The 25478-nt window shown below is 36.3% G+C and overlaps 1 protein-coding gene across 1 annotated transcript in view; it reads left to right on the top strand.

Moving 5' to 3' along the window:
• The window catches only part of LOC121424790, a 40388-nt gene extending 15583 nt beyond the window's left edge, over positions 1 to 24805 (top strand). The window contains exons 18-30 of the mRNA XM_041620566.1: positions 998 to 1178; positions 1966 to 2065; positions 3068 to 3268; positions 4240 to 4362; positions 4849 to 5022; positions 5719 to 5860; positions 8246 to 8380; positions 10342 to 10374; positions 10824 to 10935; positions 11783 to 11917; positions 13323 to 13423; positions 19148 to 19337; positions 24374 to 24805. Coding sequence (XP_041476500.1) covers positions 998 to 1178; positions 1966 to 2065; positions 3068 to 3268; positions 4240 to 4362; positions 4849 to 5022; positions 5719 to 5860; positions 8246 to 8380; positions 10342 to 10374; positions 10824 to 10935; positions 11783 to 11917; positions 13323 to 13423; positions 19148 to 19337; positions 24374 to 24574 — 1828 coding nt within the window. The 3' untranslated portion in view covers positions 24575 to 24805. The remainder of the gene's footprint in view (positions 1 to 997; positions 1179 to 1965; positions 2066 to 3067; positions 3269 to 4239; positions 4363 to 4848; positions 5023 to 5718; positions 5861 to 8245; positions 8381 to 10341; positions 10375 to 10823; positions 10936 to 11782; positions 11918 to 13322; positions 13424 to 19147; positions 19338 to 24373) is intronic.
• The last annotated feature ends 673 nt before the right edge of the window (positions 24806 to 25478 follow it).

The raw sequence follows: 25478 nt of genomic DNA, 5'->3' as shown, positions 1-25478 counted from the left end.
GACATTGTGGTGGTGTCATGTATTAATGACCCATAGCATAACCCCTAACCCCACCACATTGTTTCCAACTTTGACACAAAAAGTAGTTTTTTAGAGGGAAAAATATGAATTTCAGCCAAAAAAGTAAAAAAGAGTGTGAAATAGATAAGTGCTTAATAAACACACAAGTCTTTAAATATAATAAAGACATGATAACAACATTATTAGTCCAGGTATGGATCTTCATTCTTGTCATAGTCTATTATATGATGGATGCATAATAAATGTGTGGATACAAAATTATCGCACTAAGTTCGGACTGGGGTAAGTTGAGCCAAACAGCATGGGGCAAGTTGAGCCATGGTAATTCCTTTGGTAATGTATCTTAAAAAACAAACAAACCATAAAAATCGATTGAAATGCAGGCTGAAAGGAGCAAATTTACATGACTGCTCTTTTCCTTTTACAGGATGTTAGTATTTATAGAGAATTGGCAAGTGAAAAGACTTTAAACAAAAAATTGACATGCTGGTTCTCCCCCATACATTTTGTACATAGTTTTTGTGGCTCAACTTACCCCAGAAGGTGGCTCAAACTTACCCCATATATGGGGCAAGTTGAGCCATTTGACATCGTTTTTTTCAAAGGTCACGATGACTTTCAGTGTGGGGATAGAAAGTTATATACAGGTGGAAAATATTTCAGAAGAATTAAATTTCAAGGCAAGGTACTTATTTCGACAAGATTATTAATCATATCAATTCTAACATGCAAAAAGCAAAAACTGTCACAACTTACCCCGCCTTCCCCTACTGTCTGAAATATGACCAGAATGAATATGAAAATACACTGTAAACAGAATAAATACATTCCATCTCTACCATCTACACCAGTCTGAATTTGAAAAAAAATAAATCTCTATATTCTACCAATCCGAAATAGAAATACAGATTTTCCAGAAGAGAAAATGCTATTTTTTAAACTCAGCTCCAAATATGGTCCCTTTTGTCATTTAAAGTTGTGGTGATACTGCTAAGGAGTTGGACCTCAACAAGGCCTTGAAAGAAATGGAGAATTGCACGTCATCGCTTGCAACGTCGGCCATTTCCATGGCAACCACTATGAAGGGGCAGGGATCATCAGCAGATGGCTTTAGGGTTCAGAGGATAAATTTACTGCAGAGAGAATGGATTGTTAAGGTTTGTAAATATTTCATCCAGATTTGAATCAATCTGATGTACTATACAGACCTGCCAACCAGTACGTTTTTGGCGTATTTAGTACGTTTTTGCAACCAAAATATGGCAGTACGTTTTTTTCTTTAAATTTTTTTTTTCGGGGTTTTTTTTACAAATCGTAATTTATTGAGAAAAATCATCTCTACATGTCTCTATTTCATAAAACTTACACAAATATGGTTATTAGATCAATATAGTTTCAGGTATTTTTTTAAAATAATTTTGTTAAAACCAGTATGAGATATACACATGTTTAAATGTTTTTGTTTTTTTTTCATCTGCAAGAGCAGTGTGCATTTTAGCATGCATGCAGCTTGAGCAACACGATGAGCGAGTGCACCACGCATTTTATTAAGAAATGTACTTTTTTAGTCACAGAATACAATTTTTCATTCCCACAGGTTGTCAGGGCTGACTATATTGATAAGCTAAATTTGGTGATATAATTTTCCCAGGGTCTCATTTAAAAAAGATTGGTTATCATAACAAATGCACATTTTCTATATCTAATTCTCTATCAGCCAATCAAGTACCAGTACCTTTAAACTATTATTGCAAATTTTTTATTGTAACAATTTTTAAAAAACCGGTCCCAACTATTTTGCATGTTAAAGCATGACTTTTTTTCCAATGATTTCAATGAAATGTTTCCAGTATGATTTATTCACTCACAAGGTGTTTTTGTGTTGATATTATGTTATTTTGCATGCAAGTATTACAGCCAATTACTTTTTTATGCCCTTTCTAGACTCAGATTGTGGAGTGCATGCTAGAAGGTCTGATTATAGAGATGTTAATACCCCTAGATAGACTGACAGGAACTGCCCTGGCTGCTAGACAAGCTAAAGGTAAAAAGGTTATTACAATGTCTGTGTGTGTTTGATTAACTTATTTAGGTATTTAGCTTTCATAAGATCAACATTTATCTGCATTCGCTTATAAGATTGACAATATTCCTCATTTTTTCTTTCCATTTCAAAAGTGATATGGCAACAAATTCAATTCAATTCAATTTATTTCCACATATTGAGTAAAAAAACATGTAATAAACATTACAATCGAGCACATACATAGATAATAACAAATACAAGTATAAATAGTAACAATATATACATAAAAAAAGAACATAGAAAATCAAAATGTGGAGGGGATTGACAAAGGCCATATTGATCTATCAAGGTCAATCCCTTGGCAACAAATTGATATCAATGATAAGAAAAAATAAGGAAATTTTATTCATTTCCATTTTTTTTACAATGATTTTTGTTTTCATTTTGTTGCCAAATAATTTTTTTTTTTAAATAAACAATAAATTAAACAAAGAGTGATTTGTTATGATGTGCTTTTACAGACCCTTTGAAATTAAAGACAGTGCATAATGCAGTGGAAAGGGTGAAGACTTACTGCTTGTGTTTGTGTTCTTCCAAAGATGATTTTTGTTATTGCTTCCTCATTTTACCTTATTTGCTAAATCTAAATTGTTTTGTCAACTAGTATTGGGCTTCAGAACCCTCAAGACAGTAGATTATTAAGGCATTCCAAATGTGGGCTATAGAATTATGCTTAACACCAGCAAAGATAAACGCCAATCACCAGTCTTACTTCCAGAATATCTTCTGTTCTTGTTCCTCTCATATTATGCTCTTTGCTATTTTTGATTTTTTTTTTCCTTTGGACCTCAAGACCATCAAGATGGCAGATCATGGAGGAGTTTCAGTCCCAGTCTGAAGGGTTAACCTCGGCAGTGACAAATATTAAGACTGATTGTTGATCAAATTAACATTTAATTTCTGTTTTCCTCTCATCAAGTTCTTCGATGTTTATTATTGTCTTCCCTTATTGTGCTTCAGGACCATCAAGAGAGCAGATCATGGAGGAGTTCCAGGCTCAGTCTGAAGGGTTATCTCAAGCTGTGACAAAGCTCAAGAATGACTGTGCTGTGTTGCTCCAAGGTGTCTTCAACCTTCCAGAGAAGACTACCATCTTACAGAGCACTGATGCATTGTCAAGAATAACACCAGGAGTTGTGGCTAAACTAAGGATGATAGCAGGTATAAAGTCAACAGTAATCAGGTGGCAAATTTGAAAGAATCAACCTGATTGGTTGTAGTGTATTCTTTTTGCCATTTTATCCTTACAAGACAGATTGTTATTGGTCATTGCCTGTGGCTGACTATGACCTGAAGGAGACAAGCGATTGGAGGGGTACTGTGTACTTTGTGTACAATGCTGTGTCCCTCCAGGGCTTTGTCTCCTCCTGGTCACGGTCCGCCACTGGTCATTGCCATTTTGTAATTAATAATAGACCACTGTGTTAAGGGGCCCTTCTGGGATGAATGAAATGAATGTTACACGAACATTCTTTTTCCTGAATAGACAATGCAATACTGAAAGAAAATGAGTCATGTGAATGTTAATCTTAATAAAGGGGCTGTAAAGGGAATCCTTTGAGGAAAAAACTGGTGAATTTTATATGCCACCGTAGACAAAGTCCAGAGGGGGCATTAAGCGTTGCCTCTGTCCGTACATCCGTCCCCCCACTTGGTTTCCGCGTATTAACTTGAAAAATATTCAATGGATTTTTAAGAATTTTGGTGTGTAGGTAGGTGACACCAAAATACGGGCTAAGTTTGAATTCAGAGTCTGCAGGTGAAAGCTCATAAAATATGCGAGTTGGTTTGCGCATGAAAACTTATGAAATGTTCAACAGATTTTAAAAAATTGGGGCATGTAGGTAGATGACACAAAATTACAGGCTAAGTTTTGTGTCTGGGTAGATGACACCAAAATACAGTCAGGTCACATCAAATGACCTGACTGTCATATCTTCTGTCAGAGGTTATTATGGAAAGGGTGAGTCTTTACGTCAAAGGTCTAAATTTGTTCATTATATATATGCATATTGGTTTCTGCACTATTCAATCAAATTGAATGAATTTTTTATCGCATTAAGCGGGGGCATCTGTGTCCTTTGGACATGTCAAATTTCTATTTTTTTTCTCTCTCTCTTTTCTTTTGATAGATAATTCTTCAATGAGTTACAATGATGAACTGACAAGCCAGAAGAGAGACTGGGCATGTAATGCCAAGGCCCTCATTCATGGCATAAATAATCTTCCAGGAGTTGACTTTACTTTGAAACAGGGTGAGAATTCATCTGTTTTGAAGAGATGGTGATAACACAAAATTCAACATAAAGATTTCACTTGTCATTTGGAAAGTAAGAAGGTGTAGTTAAGTAATATATTTCAGATTTGGCAACGGCAGAGGCATAAATTTCAACTGCGAGTGGATAAGAATTCATTTATTTTTTTGCTATTTGATTGGAATATCATTTTGATGTAGCTACCAACATCATCAATTGATATAATTCACATGCTAAAAGTAACATCATAATTTGATGATTATCTTTGTCATATCAGAACAAACTGTTGATATACAATGTCAATCAAATTCTAAGAATAAGAGACTGATACATATAATGTAGTAATTAAGTCAAATAGTGACCAATGGTTTTGTGAGGTTTAGAGAGAGGCTTTAACTCTCATTATAGCATACTGTCTGGGAGATGCTGCAACCAATAATAATTCTTTGATCGTATACCGATTTCAACTTGAATCCTCCCCAACAGAGATGATTCGGTCTCTGCTCCAGGACCATTCTCCACCGGCTTCATCAGCATCGTCAACCATCATGTACCCCAGTCCAGGAGGAGGGATAGGAGTAGGGGGTACATTCAACCCTCCTACTGTACCACAGCTTACCCCAGAACAGTGGAGAGTTCTCCAATCATTACCCCAGCATGGTAAGTACAATTATGATGGTGATGATGGTGGTGGTGGTGGTGGTGGTGATGATGATGATGATGATGATGATGATGATGATGATGATGATGATGATGATGATGATGATGATGGTGATGATGATGATGATGATGGTGATGATGATGATGATGATGGTGATAATGGTGATGATGATGATGATGGTGATGGTGATGATGATTGTGATGGTGATGATGGTGATGATGATGATGGTGAGGATGGTGATGATGGTGGTGGTGGTGATGATGGTGGTGATGGTGATAATGATGATGGTGGTGATGATGGTGATGATGGTGGTGGTGGTGGTGATGATGGTGGTGGTGATGGTGGTGGTGGTGGTGATGATGGTGGTGATGATGGTGATGATGGTGGTGGTGGTAGTGATGATGGTGGTGATGATGGTGATGATGATGATGATGGTGATGATGATGGTGGTGGTGGTGGTGATGATGGTGATGATGATGATGCTGCTGCTGATGATGATGATAGTGATGACAATGATATTGGTGATGATGATAGCATTACCCCAATTTAATGTATCATAAGTACTTTTGGGGAGTCATGGAAGAATCCTACTAAAAATAATAATGATGCATTTGCTGCTGATGACATTGGTACATGTCATTTGATTTTCTTTTAATGTCATGTTCTTTTAATCACCTTATCTGTAAAATGTCCAGGCATTCAGTTGATCCATACACCCCCTACTGCAGCTTCACCATATTTCCATGGCAACTTCCAGCATCATGTGACTTCTGGAATGACGACACCCAATCGAGCAGGGACATCTCCAAGGCTCTTTGAACCTTATTCATCACCAAGGTATGTGGCTTATGAAGTGAAAGTCTGAATAAGATTGTGACAATGATCATCATCATGAGGTGACACAACATTTGTTCCTGCGACATTTGTTCAGGTGTAAATATCTCATAGGGCATAGGGTTAGAGCTAAGATTGCAACAAAGTTTTTTGTTCAGGATTAAGGTTTAATTTGTAAACAAATTTTCGGCATTACTCCTATGTGTTTAAGATCGCATGCTCGATCTGTAATGAAAATTGAACCAGTGGGATTCGAACCTGCCATCTACTGCTTTCTGGGCAGCGACTTAACCACCAGGCTATTCTGGTTCATGGCTAAATCACGATGAACTGGAATTAAAATACCCTAGATCCTCTTCTTTCTGACTCATTAACATGCAAAGCAGTCAACCGTGGACAATAGATAGTAAATAAAGAGGATTTAATAAGGCTTAGGGTTTATTTAGTTTTGAAGGTTAGGTTTTATGTTTGGCGTAACATGCAGATTTGCCATTGGAGCTAGTTGCTGGAGCAAAGGTCATGGAACTGAACATGATGATGATGACGACAAGGAGGGGGATATTGAAAATATGATTAAAGTTTTTAAATGTGAAATATATTTCAGGTTTGGGCAGGCATAAATTTTGACTGTATTCAGTCAATGATTCTTTCTAGTTTAAATCTGTTCAACTGAAAAGTTTAAGCCCTCGATTTCTGGTTACATAGAACGTCCGCTACATGTCTGTTTAAAAGTATTTGTAAGCTTTGTGAGACAGACTTTATTGTAGATTTTCCCACAGCTTGTTAATTATATCACTAAATAAATAATGTCTTTGCCTTTTTGCAGGAGATTGGTATTTACATCAAATATCCACTTCAGTGAAGGTCTCTTGTAACAATCAGATTTTTTTACTGCATCCAGTTTAGTTTTTATTGCTCAATATTTGTAGGTAAATTTTGAAGTGAAGGGCAATATATTTGTTGCAGTGCTAGGTGCATCGTTTGATTTGTGTTCTTTTATGCACAGTTACGTTCATATGTTTGTTTTATGTAAGCCTTTCCATGAGACAAGTATGAATTTAAAGTCCATCAAAGAGTGCAATTTTCCATCTTTTTGTTTCTCTTTGACTTTAAGTTGAAAGTTGATTGGATTCTTGCTGTGATTTATCAAGGTCTTAGATTTTGGGGAAGAACTATTGCACGTTCATGTTCCAATTTTTGTTCAGGGGAAGGTTTCACAGAGCATCTTGTCATGGATTTTTGCTGTGACTGAAATACATCTGATTGGCTGACAGCAACTTTATGACCAGAGACCAAATTCTGCTCAATGTTCAAAGCCCAACCCATAAGTGACAAAGCATACATGTATATTTATCTCCTTTAGATTGCAATTGTGAAGTAGTATTTGCCCGATTTGGTTTGACGAGTGTTGCTCTGTCCATCAATACTATGATCTATTGGAGCCTCTATCAGGTTGAAAGCTGCCCCTATTAATGTACCAACTCTCCAGCCTTGAAAAAAGATATTCTGTACATTTTACAAAGGGGCATTATCTTTACAAGAACTCAGTTATTTTTGCATGACATACTCCATGTGTGGGATGATGAGTAATGCTGTGTTTTATTCTAAAAACAATAATTGGCCCCTAGAGACAAGGGAACTCCAGCAACAAAAGGGTTTAGACCATCTTAAGTTGCATTCGAGGACGATATTCAAATATCAAATATTTTTTTAAAAATTAGGTTGGGTGATCAGGTTTAACTTTTGAGGCCTAATAATGTAAAACATGTAAAGAAGGAAGGTAGTAATATTGAACCTTATTTGAAGCTTTAAATTCATCTAAATAATAATAATTCAGATATTGAAAGAAATTTATGCATTACTTTTTTTCTGACTGATCTCGTTCCATTGACTGAGATATGGCTTTAAGGGATGCTTAGTAGAAAGCAATGTAATTGTCAATGTTAAGAACATGGACAGTTCATCACTTATAGATTATCATACATGTTCTATAAGACATCAAATGTATGGTTTTTACCTTGTTTCAGCCAAATTTTATTCATAGAACAGAAAAAGCTTAGAAATTGGAAAGTTATTGTGTAAGGAAGTAGTCAATGTTGCGTTTCTTTATTTTTTTCACGTTTAGCACTTAATTTCACTTATCATATGGTTATCAAATGCGAATTGATAATGACCCAATTCTTCATATATCTGTGATTTTCGGTATTCATTTACATGTGACTGTTTTGACTTCAAATACAGTAGAAAGTGATTCCTCAAAATTATTTCACAAGCGGGATCAGAACTCTATCTGAACCGGAGTAGTATTGGAGCATCTTATGAATTATAAATACCTTTCATTATATTTTGTATCCCTTATGATTCATGTTTCCTTCTTATTTGTTCCAGGCAACAATCAGCGACGCCTCATGACCTTTCACCCGGTCGTCCGCGGTCTCTACATCAGAGTAACCCTGGTGGAAGAAGCATCGATGATCAGGAATCACCAACTAAGAAAGCATCTCACTCAGAAGGAACCCCCGGGTAGGGAAAATTATCAAATATTTTAAGATTAGTCCTAAGAAAAAATGTTACACATGGTCTGATGAATAAACTATATTTGTCATCTATAGCTTACTGGCATAGATTTCTTGATTATGATTGGCTGATGCAGATATGCAAACCGTTTCCTTTTTAAAGTATTTGTTCCTCTTTTTTGCTATAAATACACCAATACTTTTTTGTATGATTTGTTACTTTTTTAAAATGGAGTAAGTATTATACACAGCACAAGACACTAGCATCGGTCCAACGGTCACAGACCGGTAAAAATCTCTGTCGGACCAATAACTTGTTGCATGAAAAGAACAAGTAAATTCTTGCCTATGAGCTCATGTATGTTTAAAAGGGTGAATTATCAAGTTTTCAAGTAGAGTCATTTCACATGTTTTTTTCACCGATCTCACTACAATAGGCTGCCGATCGTTACATTGAGACAAATTTTTGAAAATAGTCTTTTTTGTAAAAAAAATACATTTTTTTTCCTTATAAGAATACTTCTTTTGGTTGTAGAAGTTTGGCAGGTCTGCTGATGAGCATTGTTACCATGGTAATTACCATTGGATGGTAAAGATACTAAAGTAATTACCACTGCTATTTAGTTAACTTTTTCGGTCCCCTGGCATTCCAAGGGTAAACGCATTTTCTGCAATCTTCATATGTAATTGCATTCCGTTTTTTCTTTTGCGGAATTAAATAGTATTAGCGTAAAGTAGCATCTACTTTTCAGACCCTTTCTGCAACGTTCAGAATTTATTTAAAATGCCCATCAAATCGCAATGGACAGAGAAGAAGTCATTCTTATAAGTTGGTGGACAGGGACAGCACATCATTTAAGATTTGGAACAGACAAATAAATTGCAAATATTTTGTTTGTCTCATGGGCGGAAATCCCAGGGGGGACGTGTTCCCCCTACTCAAAATAGTAGGGGGGACACAATATCAAATGTCCCCCCTACTATTTGTGGTCTTTTGTGATGGTTAGAAATACATCATTCAAAATCAAAATAAAACATTATTTTGGGACGAGATGACCATACTTTTGGAATAATAACCTTTTTTTTTTTGCTTGTCAAATTTTCCAACCCCTTGTCCCCCCTATTTTTGGAGAGATTTCCGCCCCTGGTTTGTCCATAGACCAGGATGACACTGCTGTTCTGATTCGCTTGATTTTCGACAAAGGCTGAGTGTTATGAAAAGCTTTTGACAAAAGATTTTCTACAAAAATGAAAGCGTCTGCAAAGTGATTGCTAAAATACCCTAATGATAAAATTATTTACTTATGTGTATTGAACACTGTACCTTTCCAATGATCTAAGTTAAAAATATGTGGAAATATTTGTATATGGTTATATTAGTCATTAGACGGGACGTATTATGGTATCACGCTCGGTGTCCGTCCGTTCGTCTGTCTGTCCCTCCGATACTTTTCCTTGTAAACGCAATAACTTCAGTTTGACTTAACCTAGGCTCATATAGTTAGGTTTGTATGATACTAGCATGGATCCCAGGTAGCCTATTGATTTTGAGGTCAAAAGGTGAAGGTCACACTAACATGTTTTCATTTTACCCTTCTGAAGTCCTTGTAAATGCGATAACTTTAGTTTTACTTTACTTAGATTCATATAATTTGGTGTGTATGATAGTAGCATCTGTTGATTTTGAGGTCAGAAGGTCAAAGGTGAAGTCACCACCTTCCACTTTACCTGCAGACCAATAACTCAATTTTCCATGTTACAGCTGGGCTTATCATGTGCTCGCCTTAGCGACACTCTTTGTTTATGATTGATATTTTTCCTTTTGATGACTTTTTTATGCTTTGACTGCATGCTGTCTTCATTGCAACAGTTCTATCCAACATATTGAATTATTTACTGCAATGTAGAGGTAGTGAAATTACCTGTAGCTGAATTATTAATTTGATTATTGATTTAATTTTTATGCAGAACCTACAGAAGTCAGACACTTGGAATAGATATGTAAGTTAATTAAATTGATTTTAATCACCAAAACTTGATGGATTGTATCTTTCATGCAGTCGCTTTTTCTAACTCTACCTAGAATCATTCACAATATTGTTTTAAAATGCTGTTATTGTAATAAATTAGAATTATCCGACACAAGTAAAACCTTCCACCATTCATTGATCTTATATCCAATGCAGTTGGTTTAATTTGTGAAAAAAAGAAAGATTTAAATAAAAAAGTTTATGCTATTTGATGAATTTTTGTAATCAGTATTATAAATAGAAAAAAAAACAAAGGGGTTTTCAAATTGTTGTTCACTATTTTTACTTGTGTTTTCAATATTTTTTCAAACTATTGTTCAGAGTAAAGGAATAATTGTTGCCACTGTAAGAGGTTAATACTAATTTTTTTTTAAAAAAAGACCAAGACCTGAGAAAAGCTTCACCTGATTTCTTACACAGTACCCCAAGATCTTTGAAGCTAAAATCTACCAGTACGTCAAGCCTTCAATCCGCCAACAGTACAACAGCTGTCTCTGATTGTGGATCTGTGAAATACTCTAATTCCATTACAGTGAGTATCTCTGAGTATGTGCTATAATTGAAGTGCTTATTACTATTTCTAGGCATTGTGGAAAGGTTCTGCTCAGTATATTTTGTATTACTTTTAGCTTTTTGAAATGAATGATATTAAATTTCAAGACAGAATGCTCTGTACATTCAACTTTTTTTGACAAAAAAACCTCCAAAACAATGGGAATAATGAAATTGAGAATTTCTAAGTTATACTGTCCAGAGGCCCACTGCAGGAAGAGTTGGAATAAAATGCAGCTCCAAAAATAAAATATATCTTGATTTTCAATCATTCAGAGATGTGTTTGGCATCTGCACTTGAATTTTTGAGTTGGTTTTTTTTGCAACTCTTCAGGTATATTACTACATCTAAAAGTGGTTTGGCATTTGGCAAAAGGAATAGAATTAGGTAAAATATGGATGATTCTATGTTGAATTAGAGATCTAAATTACAATGATCTTTCTGGTGATGATTATAAAATATACAAATTTCATTCATTCTAACAAAGTAGTTAGAAATAAGATTCAGCAATTGGTCTAGAAAACTCTCAAAAGGATGTAAGAAACATCCCCTTGATTTCACACTACTTTCCTTTCATAAAATACATACCTACCAAGTGTTCCTATTAAATAAAAAAATCCTATTTTGGAGGAAAGAAAACTATCACAAAAAATCAGTGTTCCTATATTCTGTGGAAAATTTTCTGTGCTATCAAATACAAAAAATTAGGAATGTACATGTATATAGAAATTTCTTGGTAATTTCCTATTTCTTGGCCGTCAGGGATGGTAGGTATGAAATAGTAATTGTGATTGAAAATTTGTTATTCATTATTTTGTATTTAAAGGCAGCAGCTCTAGCATTGCAACAAGAGACTGATCGATGGGAGGATGATAAGAATGAAATCATCAAAGTAGCAAGGACAATGTCACAACAGATGAAGATACTAGCCAAGTTTGCTCGCAGACACTGCTGTATGGAGGTGTGTATTCAGGGGTAGTTGATTGTAGGCTCTTAACCCTCCCCCCATAACAGTAAAAACCCAAATGTATTATAATAATATGCAACATTTATATAGCGCCCTACTGGGTGCCTATTTACTACACCTGGGTCGAGAGTGGCAAATGTAGATAAACGCCTTGTCAAAGGACACTAGTGCTGTGATGGGATAAAATCTTGACTTGTTTGGGTCTGGATAACCTATTTTAGTTTGTCCACCAGGAGGGAAATGTTGAACAAGGTTGGAGAAGATTTTTTTTTCCTTTGGCGACAACATTGAAAAAAAAGTGAATCCCCCCCAAAAAAAAGGTGATACAAGCTTGAGTTGTCAGAGATTCGCACCAACACATTTGATCTCAGCCAATAAGGTGTACAGTGCATGGATTTCACAACCTGAAAGTATTATTCCATTAAAGGTATTAAGGTATGTGGAGCGTTGTGGCCCAGTGGAGTAGTCTCCGGACTTTCAAACAGAGGGTCTTGGGTTCAAATCCCATCTATGGCGTAATTTCCTTCAGCAAGAGACTGATCCACAGTGTGCTGCACTCAACCCAGGTGAGGTAAATGGGTACCGGTAGGAAGTAATTCCTCAAGAAGCTGTGTGCTCTGTGAATGCCTAGCTTAGCCAGGTTATATAGGAGCGCCTTGAGCATCTAACAAGGTGGTATGTGCTCAATATAAATACCATATATTATTATTATTATTAAACGTACAGGCTTCTGCTTAGCTCTTGCAATGTTGCACTTTTATCTATAGCAATGCTTCAAAGAAAATTGGTTCTTAGAATGTATTGTACAATGCCTACTTAGCTTATTGTACGCGAGCAAATGAGAGGCTGAATGTCAAACATTCGTACTGTTGCACACAAGACATACCATCCAAAATGTACCGTTGCACGGCTTTAGGAGGTGATGTCACAATACAACTTTATTCATTGCGCTCAGTAAATTGAAGGTGCAATGCGCGTATAAGCCTGGTGGCTAAATGCACAATGCTGCCCAAGGTCATGTGCACTTGTGGGATTTTGCTTTTTGCTTTTTTTTTGCTCTCTTTTCATAGATTACTGCAGGGAAAAACTTGTTTTTTTTTCATATTTTCGCTAAATTCCAAGGCATTGTAAAACACAAATAGCCAATAATTTTATTCATGCAGTGGCACGAGATTTCGCATTCGGTGAAAGAAAGAGACGCTCTATTCAACTCGGCTAACGCATCGTTGAATAGAGCATCTTTCTTTCACCTCATGCGAAATCTTGTGCCATCGCTCTCATGCCTATTCGTTATCTGTACATTATTGATAACAAATTTCATTGCAAAACGTTTAGAAATCATATTTGTATTTGAAGCTGTAGTCATACATTTGTGTGTGCTGTATTGTTTTTTCTACAGGATAAGGAAGAACTTATTTCTACAGCTAAAGCTGTTGCTGCCAACGGTTTGAAGATTGCCAAGTTTGCTGATATTATTGCTAAGAACTGTACGGATAAAAGGTGATTTTAACTAGTACAAGAAGTATCTTTTCATCAAGACAAACAATTCTGATCAATGTACAGTGGGAGGATGTCGGAAACCTGTTCATAAAGTTGTTTATTACTTTACAGTTGACTGCAATATGAAAATAACGATTACTTGTTCATTGTCCATTTGAATTAGCTTAAGTAGAAATACAGATCTATGCTGATTAATGTACATACATTGAACACAAAAATTGGTAAGAAATCTGTTGCCACCTCAGGAAAAGTATTTGTGTGTCCCGATAAAAGCTCATATCTGGCTGTTGGAACTAAAAATTGGGTATTGTATCAAAAGTTCTAGAGACTTTTCACTATATTGCATTGTCAATTGAATTGAATTGAATTGAATTGAAAAGGTTTTATTCAAAATAATTGCACGTTGCAGCCAAAAGGCTGAATTGTGTACAATTTACAGGTATATACATGTATAAATAGGTGATTTAAAAACATCAAAACTTGACATGATTAAGAGAATATAATGCAACTTAACAAAAGAACAACTAGAAGACTGAAAGGTGGTGGTGGTGGAAGAATGCCCATTGACAAACATCGCCACTCAAATTTAAACAATAAAAACATAGATTTAAGCAAGTAACAAAAGAACTACAGACAGGAGGGTGTCCGGGGACGAGCGAGCAGTCAAGTTCAATGCACAGCCCCAGCCAGGGAATGCCAATCCCTCAACAACACCATTCAACCTGGGCAATGGAATTGGTTATTCAAATCCATCGCTCAGGCGGAACTTAGGGTCAGCTAACCCCACTGGAGCTATGCATTAATAGGACCGACAAACAATCTCTTAAAAAAAAAAAACATTCACATTCACATTTATAGCACACTCATTCATCCAACAACCATAAACACGTTAAATCAAACAACTGCACCCACCAACCCAGCAGTCACCCCTCACACCTTGCACTCATTAAGCATACAGATAAAAAAAAAAAAGAACCAAGGGGGGGGGTGAGTGGTCGCCCGTCCCAAGAAACCGTCCTGCTCAATCCTGAGAACGATTACTTAAAATTTGAAGAATGACGCAGTTTGTAAAATAACACATCTTCCACCACATGAGAAATCTTAATTAAAATGAGTAAAATATTGGCATAAAAAACATTGTTTCCCTTTAAGTGTTACAATGTGAAATACATGCATTAAAATCATGACTAATAAAAACCTGTAAACCTATTCAATTGTGTTTGAGTTTAAAAAGTTCTAAAAATTGTAAAATTTCCATCTGAAGCTTGTAAGCTAATAATAATAACAAATTAGTATTAGGCGCGAAATATTAGCAAAACACAACTTGCACAGTAGATGTTTGTAGACCTATGTATATCAACCGGGTAACTATCTATATCAAGGAACTCTAACTTATTTCAAGTTAGCGTTTAATAAATTTATAAAGTAAGGTAATGGGCTGTTTTGGAAACGTTTGGTTTTACAATGAAACTGACGATATTTAAGTCTTTTCCTCAATGAGTAATCAACATCGTTGTTCATAGGTAGCCAATGGTTACAAAGTGGGCTGTTGGCAAGGGATACAGCAAAGTTCGTACACAATTGTTTTCGTCTTTCAGATAAAGATTGTAAAGAACACACTTCTAAAGCATCAGTATAATTAGTGTATTTTTCACCGAGCATAATTTTGCATGCTCTTGACTGAATACGTTCTAAACAGGAAACTTGGTTTTGTGTTAGGTTTCCGTTAAAAACCGGTACTCCATAATCCAAAATTGGCCTAATGTAACCCTTGTATACTGTTATTAAATCGCATAGTGGTAATTTATACGTTTTGAGACAACGAAGCATATAGAGCTTTTTATTACTTCGACATAAAAGGTCTGATATATGACTTTCCCATTTCAAGTCAGACTGAACAATTATACCTAGTATTTTAGCTTTTTGCACTGTTCTCAAGCATTCATTTCCAATAAAAATACGATTTTGATCAACAATATTTCTAGAGAAAATTATATGCATGCACTGACATTTAGATGGATTAAGTGTCATATTATTGCTAACGGACCACTGGTCGAATTCAGAGAGCACGTTTGGTAATTTGGATGGTTGAAATTGTTTGCGACTTTCAACTAGTGTGAGGTCATCAACATATTTAAAATATGGAACTTGAGATTTTATACATGCATCATTTATCATTATTAGAAAGAGAATAGGCCCAAGTTTTGTACCTTGAGCTACACCTGCATGTGATGCTGACCAATCTGAAAACTGACCAAGGTATTTGACTCGTTGTTGTCGATTTTCGAGGAAGTCCAAAATCCAAGAAATAAGACATGGTCTAACTTCGAGGTTAAGTAATTTTTTTGCAAGGATATTGTGATCGATTCTGTCGAAAGCTTTTGAGAAGTCTGTAAATATGAGAGTTGATATAGATTGGGATTTTTCAGCATTTTCATACAATTGGTGAAGCAATCGAACTAGGTAATGATTTGTTGATAGGCCTTTTCGGTTTCCAAATTGGTTAACATCAATGTGATCGGATATATCTTCTATTAACCATTTACATATGAACGATTCTGCTATTTTTGCAAAATAGCTAGTTAATGCTATTGGTCTTAAGTTCTGCACTGTTACTGGTAAACATTTAGGAATGGGTATAATCTCGGAGCGTTTCCACTGACATGGTACAACAGACTGGTAAAAGGAATTGTTCAAGATATCAGTTAGTGGCGAACACAATTCCAAAGCAAACTCACGAATGATTCTGACTGGTAAGTCTTCACTAATACCAGATTTTTGTTGGTTCAAAGTTTTCAATTGTTTATATACTTCGTAAGGTTGTACAATAGGGCAAGTTTTCTGGGATGGTAAGTAAACAGGTAATTCATTTCTATTTAAACTTTGTAGATCACTTGCCACGTTCAAGAAATGCTGATTAATATAATTAGCAACGTTTTTATCATGATTAGAATCATTTGGGTCTATATTCGGAATATGGATTGGGCTATGTTTTTTGTGAGTATTTGTTAGAATCCGAATCTGTTTGTACCATGCTGCTGGATTACTAGTTTTTAAATTTCTAACTCTGGTATTATAATATGCAACTTTCCTTAGTCTGATTAAGCGTATGACTTTGTTTCTTAAGTAACGCCACAGACTTTGGGAGTTGTTACTGAAAGCTTGCTGTCTTTGATGTATAACATCTTTGACTTCCGCATTGATCCAAGGCTTATCTCTACAATGCATTCGAATCTCTTTTGTCGGAATGTGAATATCTAAGTGAGTCATCATAGTATCCAATAACATTTGACACTTCAAAGATGGATCATCTTCTCTATACATTTCTTCCCAAGTAAACTTAGTTAACCAAGTACCAAAAGCTCTTTTGCCACTGTCAGGAATCGGGCGAACAATTCTTTTCTTAACTCGATTAATACGATGAGACTTTTGTTTGGGTATCCAAAGGATACAATTATGATCGCTCATGCCAACAGGGGCTAATATTTTGGTTTCTTGGTACAATTGGTCTATAGTAGTTACAATCATATCAAGAATATTGCCCTCTCGGGTTGGTTGAGTAACAATTTGTTTAAATTTGTCATTTTCAAGTAAGAAATTAATATCTAAATCATTGAAATCACCTACTACTGAGATCCCAGATTCTGGATAACGAAGCAAAAGACTGTCCAGGGTGGAGAGAATGTGATCAACATACTGCTGCTTGTTGGGGTTCCTTGGAGGGAAGTAAATCACGCAGAGTATCAGTCCGCTAGTTTCCCTTGGAAGTCTTCGAGGTCTCATGTAAATCCATAAAGCTTCAACTCCTTTAGGTGTAGGTACATCGATTATCCTCGCTTGAAGATGATGTTTCGCGTAGACCGCGACTCCTCCCCCTAATCGATCTTCCCTAGGTTTTGAATATAAGCAAAACTCCGGTATTGAGAGCATGTCAAGTGGTTCTTCTGGGCTAAACCATGTTTCCGTAATCGTTGCTATGTCCACCTTATATTCCTGGATGATTGCTGACAATTCGTCGATCTTATTCCTCAGTGATCTGGCGTTGAGTAGTAGTAGCGTTGGGACGTCATAGCCACGGCGGCTCTGATGATAAGCGGAGTTGTCGTGTTGCGTCGGTGTAATTGTAGTAAAACATGCTGGGCGAGGTATGCGTTTTGAAGGTAAAAGGCGTGGTCGGATAAGTACAGGAATGCCTTGCCCGTGGTGTGGTCTGGGACAAGATTTACGATGCTTCCTAGAACCAGCTCGCTTTCCTCGCTTGCGTAGTGGTTTTGGTGTGATCCCTAGGTCTTTTATCACTTTCCATGTCGTTGGCGGAACAGTCTTGTAGCTATGTCTCTGACGTAGGTTATATAAATCTTGAATTGAATATTTGAATAAAGGATGATTGCTGGGTTGACTTTGGTTTTGGTTTGTCGGCCCAGGGTTAGGGTGTATATCACCGCATTTGAGGAGTTCAATATTAAATGTTGATTCACTGTTGCTGTAGTAATGTATACTGGTCCGTAAATACTTGAGATGATAAAAGTTCTTTCCATTCGGAGAAGGAATATGAGCCTTGTAGTTGTGCAATGTAACACTGGCTGTGCAAGTGTGCTTCACTTCATGTAGCTGCTGTATTAACAGCAAGCTACCCAAGAAGAAGGCGAGTATGGGCATAATGGGTGGATTGCACCATCAGGCATGCTATTCAGGTGGAGAAATTCCAATCAATCAATTGTCTGTTGTCTGCTTCACCGGGCTGCTTCATTACCATTTGTGAGACTGGATGTCAAGGTTGAGTAAACAGCCCGCAATGGTCAATGCACCCGATGTAATGGCTACTGTACATTGTAGGCAGGTTTACAGAATATGTGCAAAGTATAAATCACATTGAAACTGGATGGAAACATACCAAAAGTGCTCCAAAACGTCTTCAGAAGTTGCTATATAGTGCTACAAGATGGTTGATACTGTTAGAGATGAAAATTATCCTTCAACTAAAGTAATAATATCCTCGTAATTGAGAGCTCAAACTTGCGTGATGCTGCCTGTGAGGCGCCTGTTTAAATAATGTATCAATGTATCAATGAAATGAGGAGAAAAGAAAGTATTTAAAGGACAAGTCCATCTCAACAAAGAGTTAATTTGAATAAAAGGAGAAAAATCATACAAGTACAACACTGAAATTTTTTATCAAAATCAGATGTAAATGAAGAAAGTTATGACATTTTAAAGTTTCGCTTATTTAAAAAAGAAAGATATATCACATCCTGGTCAGTATGCAAATGAGGGAACTGATGACATCACCCACTCACTATTTCTTTTGTATTTTAATATATGAAAAATTATAATTTTCTCATTGTCATGTGAAACAAAAAACTTTATTCCTCCCTGAACATGTGGATTATCATTATTTCAACAGTTTATTGTTAAGTAAAGTTGGTCCTTGTTGTCAAATCTGTAAAAATTGAAATATTGTATAATTCAAACAATAAAACACAAAATAGTGAGTGAAGGACATCATCGAATCTCTCATTTGCATATCACTGAGTTGTGTTAAAAATAAGCGAAACTTTAAAATTTCATACCTTTCTTATTTTACATCCGATTTGGCTGAAATTTTCAGCATTGTGCTTGTTTGATTTTTCTCTATCAATTCAAATCAACAATTTTCTTTAGTGGACTTGACCTTTACAGTTTTTTGAAACAATTTTAGAGTTGTCTTCTCTGTGTTTCTTGTAGGTTTGCAGAGGAGCTTCAAAACGAAGCGCAGCATATCCCTACCTTTAGCACCCAGCTTGATATCATCGCTAGCGTGAAGGCAGCCACCCCGGATGACCTGACCTCTAATGCTGCTTTGGTTAAGAATGCTGAAAACCTTATGACTGCTATCGTCAGGACATTGAAAACTGCTGAAGCTGCTTGTGTCAAGGTAAGCAACCTAACCTTCAATTCTTGATTGCTTCTTTTAACTTGTGTCAAATTTAATTCTGACAAGAGAACAGAAAATATTTCAATAGCATACTTGCCAACTTTAGAAAAAAAAAAGAGGAATCCATTTTTCAGAGTAACTAACGAGCGCGTGACATTTTGCGGGGGAAGGGTGTGGGGGTACCCCCCTGCCATGGTTAGAAATTTTTGGAATTTTAGAATATGAAATGGGGGTTTTCCTTCACTTTTGAAGTGCCTTTTACCTGCCCACAAAGAAGAAAAAAAAATCTTAATTTTGTCCTAGTTTCATGAAGCATGAAACAGGAAAATCAATAGGATTCATTTCATGAAATTGTACCAAATTTTTTAACTTAAAAAACATGTATTTCCATCACAATATTTGGATGAGATTGATAGAGGGCTATTTAATGAAAGACTTGCATCTATTCTTTGTCTGAGCCCTTCAAACCTGCTGCAGTAGCACTCTTTGCTTTTGCCAAAAGTTCCTGTGAATATTTCACAGAGTAGCAAGGAGTTCCATGAGACATGAGGTCCATCTTTCTTGTCATAAGGTTACCCAGCATTTTTGTACTATGGAGAGACCTGAATTCTGTTTTGTTCTTATTGACCAAACTGAAAATTCTTTCACAGTCTGCATTGCTGTGGTACATGACGAGAATATGTCTTGCGATTTTGGTCATTGAGGGAAGCTTGGGCAAGCCTGTTGCAACTGAGGTAATTTTTGATATCGAATGCCAGGCCTGGTTAACTCTCTCAGCATGTGTGATATCATTGGAGAACTCCTCCACTTGAAAGCGGCAAAATTCTTCTTCAAGGCTTTGCTTTTCATTTGCAGACAGAGACTGGGGAAAACGCTCTGCAAAGAACAACCACTGTTGTAGTGATGTTGTGGCCTGCTTTGTTGCATCAAGAATCTCTGCATTTATCAAGATTTATCAAGATCTTCTCTTCAAATGGATATGATCTCTTCATGTAGTCACATGCTGCCACATAGTAATTGCGAACACTTTGATAGAATTCTTTCTTATCACAGACTGAGTCATTTTCTGAAAGGAAAGTGCAGGCTTTGTTTCCAGTGTACAACTCTTGATCAGTCTTCTGATTTTCTGCTGTGTTGAAGTCTACATTATAGGTCTCTGATTGCTCCATTACAGCAGCAGGTTTAACAAATCTTATCAGTAATTCACGGAGTTAATTGCACATAACATGGTGGAGACGATGAATGCATGGCTCATCTTTTTGTAAAAAGATGTTGGCCTCCTCAAAAATTGGAATAGTTTCAGATAGAAACAAGCAGTACAGTTTTACATTTGGGTTTGTCATCATATTTACAACAGATTTCACTTTTGTTGAGGCAGAAGCTGAGAGGGGTGTTTTGGCAGCAAAAACTTTGACACTACCCGCTTTCAATGATGAAGCTGCCTTTGTTCTTATACCTTTAGCTTTTTGTGATGGTTTAGAAATGTTTGTTGAATCCTGCTGCTTAGCTAATTTGTGAGTTGAGGCCTTGGCAGTCACCGGTAGTACAGTGCTCTTTGATGTTCCAGCAGTGCTTGTTGATGTCTGCTGCTTAGATGTTTTCTGTCTAGACTTGAATGTCCGAGGAATTTGAGTGGAAGCTGAGAGGGGTGTTTTGGCAGCAGGGGGCTTTAAAACTACCTGCTTTCAATGATGAAGCTGCCTTTGTTCTTACAGCTTGAGCTTTTTGTGATGTATCAGAAGTTTGCATAGAATCCTGTTGCTTAACCAATTTGTGAGTTGAGGATTTGGCTATCATCAGTAGTACAGTGCTCTTTGATGTTCCAGCAACGCTTGTTGATGTCTGCTGCTTAGATGTTTTCAGTGTGGACTTGGCTGTCAGAGGGCATTGAGCTGAATTCTGAGTAGAAGTCATGACTGTCGCTGGTAGTGCAGTTTTCTTCGTTGTTCCAGCAACCTTTAGTAATGTTTGCTGCTTAGACGTTTCCAGTGTTGGATTGGATGTCAGAGGCACTGGAGCTTTCTTTGATGTTCCAGGATCAACTGTTTTCTGCTTTTTAGCTGGAGGAGTGATAGAGTCTGTTCTGCTACGTTTGCCTGTGACTTTCTTCTCCTCTTCCTTGAAGAATGCCAACAGAGCATTCCACTGTTCCAGTAGACGTTCAATACAATGCCCCAGAGAAAGCCATCTGGTTGATACATGCTTGAGGACTTTATGCAGTGGTACACCAACTTTCTTTTGGCACTCTTTGAATTCTTGTTTTCTCTTACTACTTTTTTCCAAGTAGTAATATATATCAACAAGAAGATCATCTACCCTCACTGGCAGTTGGTTGGCTGCTTTACCCCTGCAATATGCATTAAGTGGCAGGGGCAACCTGTAATAAAAGTGAGATGGAATTACGGTAATTTAGCATCTCACCCATAATCTAATTAGATAAGGATCAACTTCAACAAACAGATCAATGACAAACGAAAGTTATATTCGTGAGAGATGTAATGTCTAAATGTTCGCATTCCAGGATTTTGTAAATGTTCTCTCCTGTTGATGGTTTACTGCACTCTCTCAAACTTAAGATGACTGATTTGACTAAGCCATCTGCCGGATCACTGTACCTCACACAAATGGGGTACAATTTTGAATCTTCATAGTCCTACTGCCATCTGTAGCCATTGAAAAAGGCGAGACTCTAATGATATCCAAAGTATTGGACATTGCATGTTTCCCCAATGTTTCTGCTATGTACGAAGTTTTTGTTCGTCCCGATGAATACTTCTTGGCGATGTCCGAGTCGGGGAACATCTTTGGGAATAATTTTGATGCGTGGTCCGCCACACTGATAGGTAGGGAATGTTCAATAATGAAGTCTGTAAATAAAGTCTCCGCCCGAATAACATTAACACTTGAAGATGACGTTGAAGCAAAGAAAGTAGAGATACTTTTCATACTGCTCGCTGCATTACTGATGGAGTTGTTTTTTTTTTTGTTCTTAAATGTTTTTCAATGTCATTTAATCCACCATGACACACAGAGAAGTCAGTACAACAAAGTTGACAGTAGGCAAAATACTCCCCATTACCTGACTGTGAAATAACTGGATATTTCTCAGAATACTCCTTCTTGAATTTCTGATTAATCTTGGGTTTGCTCATTTTGACCTTAGTAGTTGACGAAAACAGACTAATATTCTAAATGCACATGTAACTTGCACATGAACTTAGAAATAGAATCTGAAGTTAAGCAATTGCAAATGCACCGGTACGGTACTCACTCGTGACTCAGTCACTGTCTGTGTTGTAGTTGTACTGCCCACTGCACTGTCTGTATTACGATCGGAATCAGTCCCATTCACAATCCAAAACGATGCATTGGCGATGGTATCCACTTTCCACACACTAAATTTGTAATTTTGGCTTTGAAATTCCACGGAAAATTATATCCTAGTATTAGTCCGACGATCGTTAAGCTGTATCTTACGCTCGGCTTGCACACGATTATGCACTTAAATCCATGCAGCGCGGTAACCTACAGCCGTACGTACCTCGAGCGGTGTTCGTGCAGGCTCCGTTCTACTTCACTACCGCTACACTACGCTCCACCTCCCCGAAGCGTAATGGGAGTGAAATCGAGTGGAGCCTGCACTAACATTGCTCGAGGTAGCAGCGCGGTATTCTAGTACTCGCGATGTCGCAGCATGCATTAATTTGCACGTGTTGTCGCTCTAGCTGTGTTTGCACGCGCTTATGCAATGTGCGCGCCATGTGAGATAGGCAAAGTGATAAATTACGTGCAAGAGTGTGTTCAGTTGAAGGAAAAGTAATGCTATTTGGGATATCGCGATATCCAGATGTCCACAAGCTTCAGTTAGGTCTAACCTTCGCTCCAGCCGTTTTTCAATATTATCAATGTAAAAATTAATGAAAATCGGAATTATGGGGTTAATATTCGTAATGAGGAATTGGCAATAAAAAATCGGGACGATTCCGCCAAAATCGGGATGGTTGGCAAGTATGCAATAGAATATAAAAGTATTCTAGATAAATCTCTAATTCTAATTATGTGTTTTATATAACGTGGTGATTTTTCAAACATTTATAGTATTATTCACTGTTCACACGTATTTCTTTTATGTAAAAATACCAAAGATTTAAAGGAATCAGTCTCGACTAGCACTTGTGCTACCTTCTGGTTCCTTCTTAACAACAACGTTAAACCATATACGTATCTCTTTGTTAGATTATCAATATTGGAAACTGTGACAGTGATCTTAAAAAAATGTTAAAACATTTTTTAGGTTTATACACGCACGTTTGTATTCTCATTTTATCCTTTATAATGTTAGCAATTACATCTGTATACTAGAATAGTTATGTTTGTGCTGTGATGTTAACACATCGCTATCGTTATTGTTGTTAAATAAATAAATAAACTCAAAACTCAACTCAAATATATGTTGAAGAATTATTACTTGCCATATCTTGAAAGTCAGTGAGAGGATTAGACAGGTACATGTATCTCTAATGCACTGTATGTAGGACATTCATGAAATAATCTGTCTCTTGTGTTTTTATTTATATGAATAATTCTAATATCATTTCGTGATTGCATTTTTAATAGGATAAAAATTGCGATTCTCAATTGAAAATTTCATATGTGTAGATGAATCTTCTAATTGAATGTTGAAATAAATTGAGATTTAACGTGGAGAAGCTTTACGGTTCACCATGTGTAATATGAAGAAGGGAAGGAAATACAAGCAGAAAGATTGAAATGAAAAGACGAGATAGAATGAACAGAGAAAATTAGAAGTATTCTTTTTCTTGAAAGTGAGTGAAGTCCTGAAAAGGACTGTAAACCAGATGAGATGAGCTGAATATGTCTTGAGTAGCGATGGTTAGAGTAGTAGCAGGTTGAAGTGATGAGAGGTTACTCGACTTTTCGGACAGGTTGACTGTCCGTCTTCAGGAAGTTGAGATTTGTTGGGTTTCTTGCCAATAAACTTTTCCTAACTCCATGATACTATTGTTGATGGACAGGGGCTGAAATCTTTGGACAATGATGATCCAAGTTGTGAGACTGAAGCAAGGGAAGCAAAGGCCTTGACTATGCAGTGGAAGAGAAAGTTACATCGTCATCGACTTATTGAGGCTTCTACTGAAGATACTAACCATCTAGGATTAAGAAAGATCAAGAAGAATGTATCGGCACCCTCCCTGACTGAAATTGTTATGCCATGATGATGGTAAATGATGGAGAATGGTTGAATATATTATGTACTTGAAAGCATTTTTTTACATCAATATTTCAAGTTAAACCCAAGGAATATTTAACTTTGTATGTGTGTACAGCTCTGAAGTATTCTTGAAATGTCATTCAACTCACTTTGCGAATTTAAGATACACAGGAGTTAGTTCCCCTCTTGGGAACTTCATCCTGACAATAAGTTGGTGTTAAATAAAGGCAGAAAAATACAGACAAATATTTGGGAAGGTTTGATGAAAATGTATTAAAGAAAGAGTTATTTTTCTTTTATTTTATATTTGTGATGTCATATGTGAACAGCTTCCCCATTCATCAAGTAAAGTAAATTTCATATATTCAATTAATTTTGGGGGAATATGATGAATTCATACAAATGTTTTTCTTCTGGAAGGGGGTATGAAATGATATGGCTCATTCTATTTCCACCTCACAAATGAAATCAGTTTTCATTCTTTTTAATAAATCATATTATTTGACGGATTTTCATCAAACTTTAATATTTTTCACTTTTTTTCTGATTTTATTAAGTCCATATTCTCATGGTGAACTTCCATTTTGATATAAATGAGATGACAAGATTTTGTTTAAACATGTATTGTCTGGCCATTTTACTACAATACAATGAGAGTAAACATTGAAATTGAGTACAAGAAGTGCTAAAATTCACTTAAAATGGTATAATTATTCGTACTGTGAACTTAAAAACATTCCAAAATACTTTTATGTTTTCAAAACATTTTGTTCAAAAGTTTGTTAAGTTTCTTTGTAAGGGGGAACTCACTTTTATACATTGTGTTAAGATGTCTTCCTCTTTGCCCCTTAAACTTGTCCAAAACTGAACTTACCGAATGAGTATTGAAATTTTACTACATTAAGAAA

This window comes from Lytechinus variegatus, chromosome 12 (assembly GCF_018143015.1).
Source record: "Lytechinus variegatus isolate NC3 chromosome 12, Lvar_3.0, whole genome shotgun sequence".
NCBI classification, from domain to species: Eukaryota; Metazoa; Echinodermata; class Echinoidea; order Temnopleuroida; family Toxopneustidae; genus Lytechinus; species Lytechinus variegatus.
This window is presented reverse-complemented; position numbering and strand designations above follow the sequence as displayed.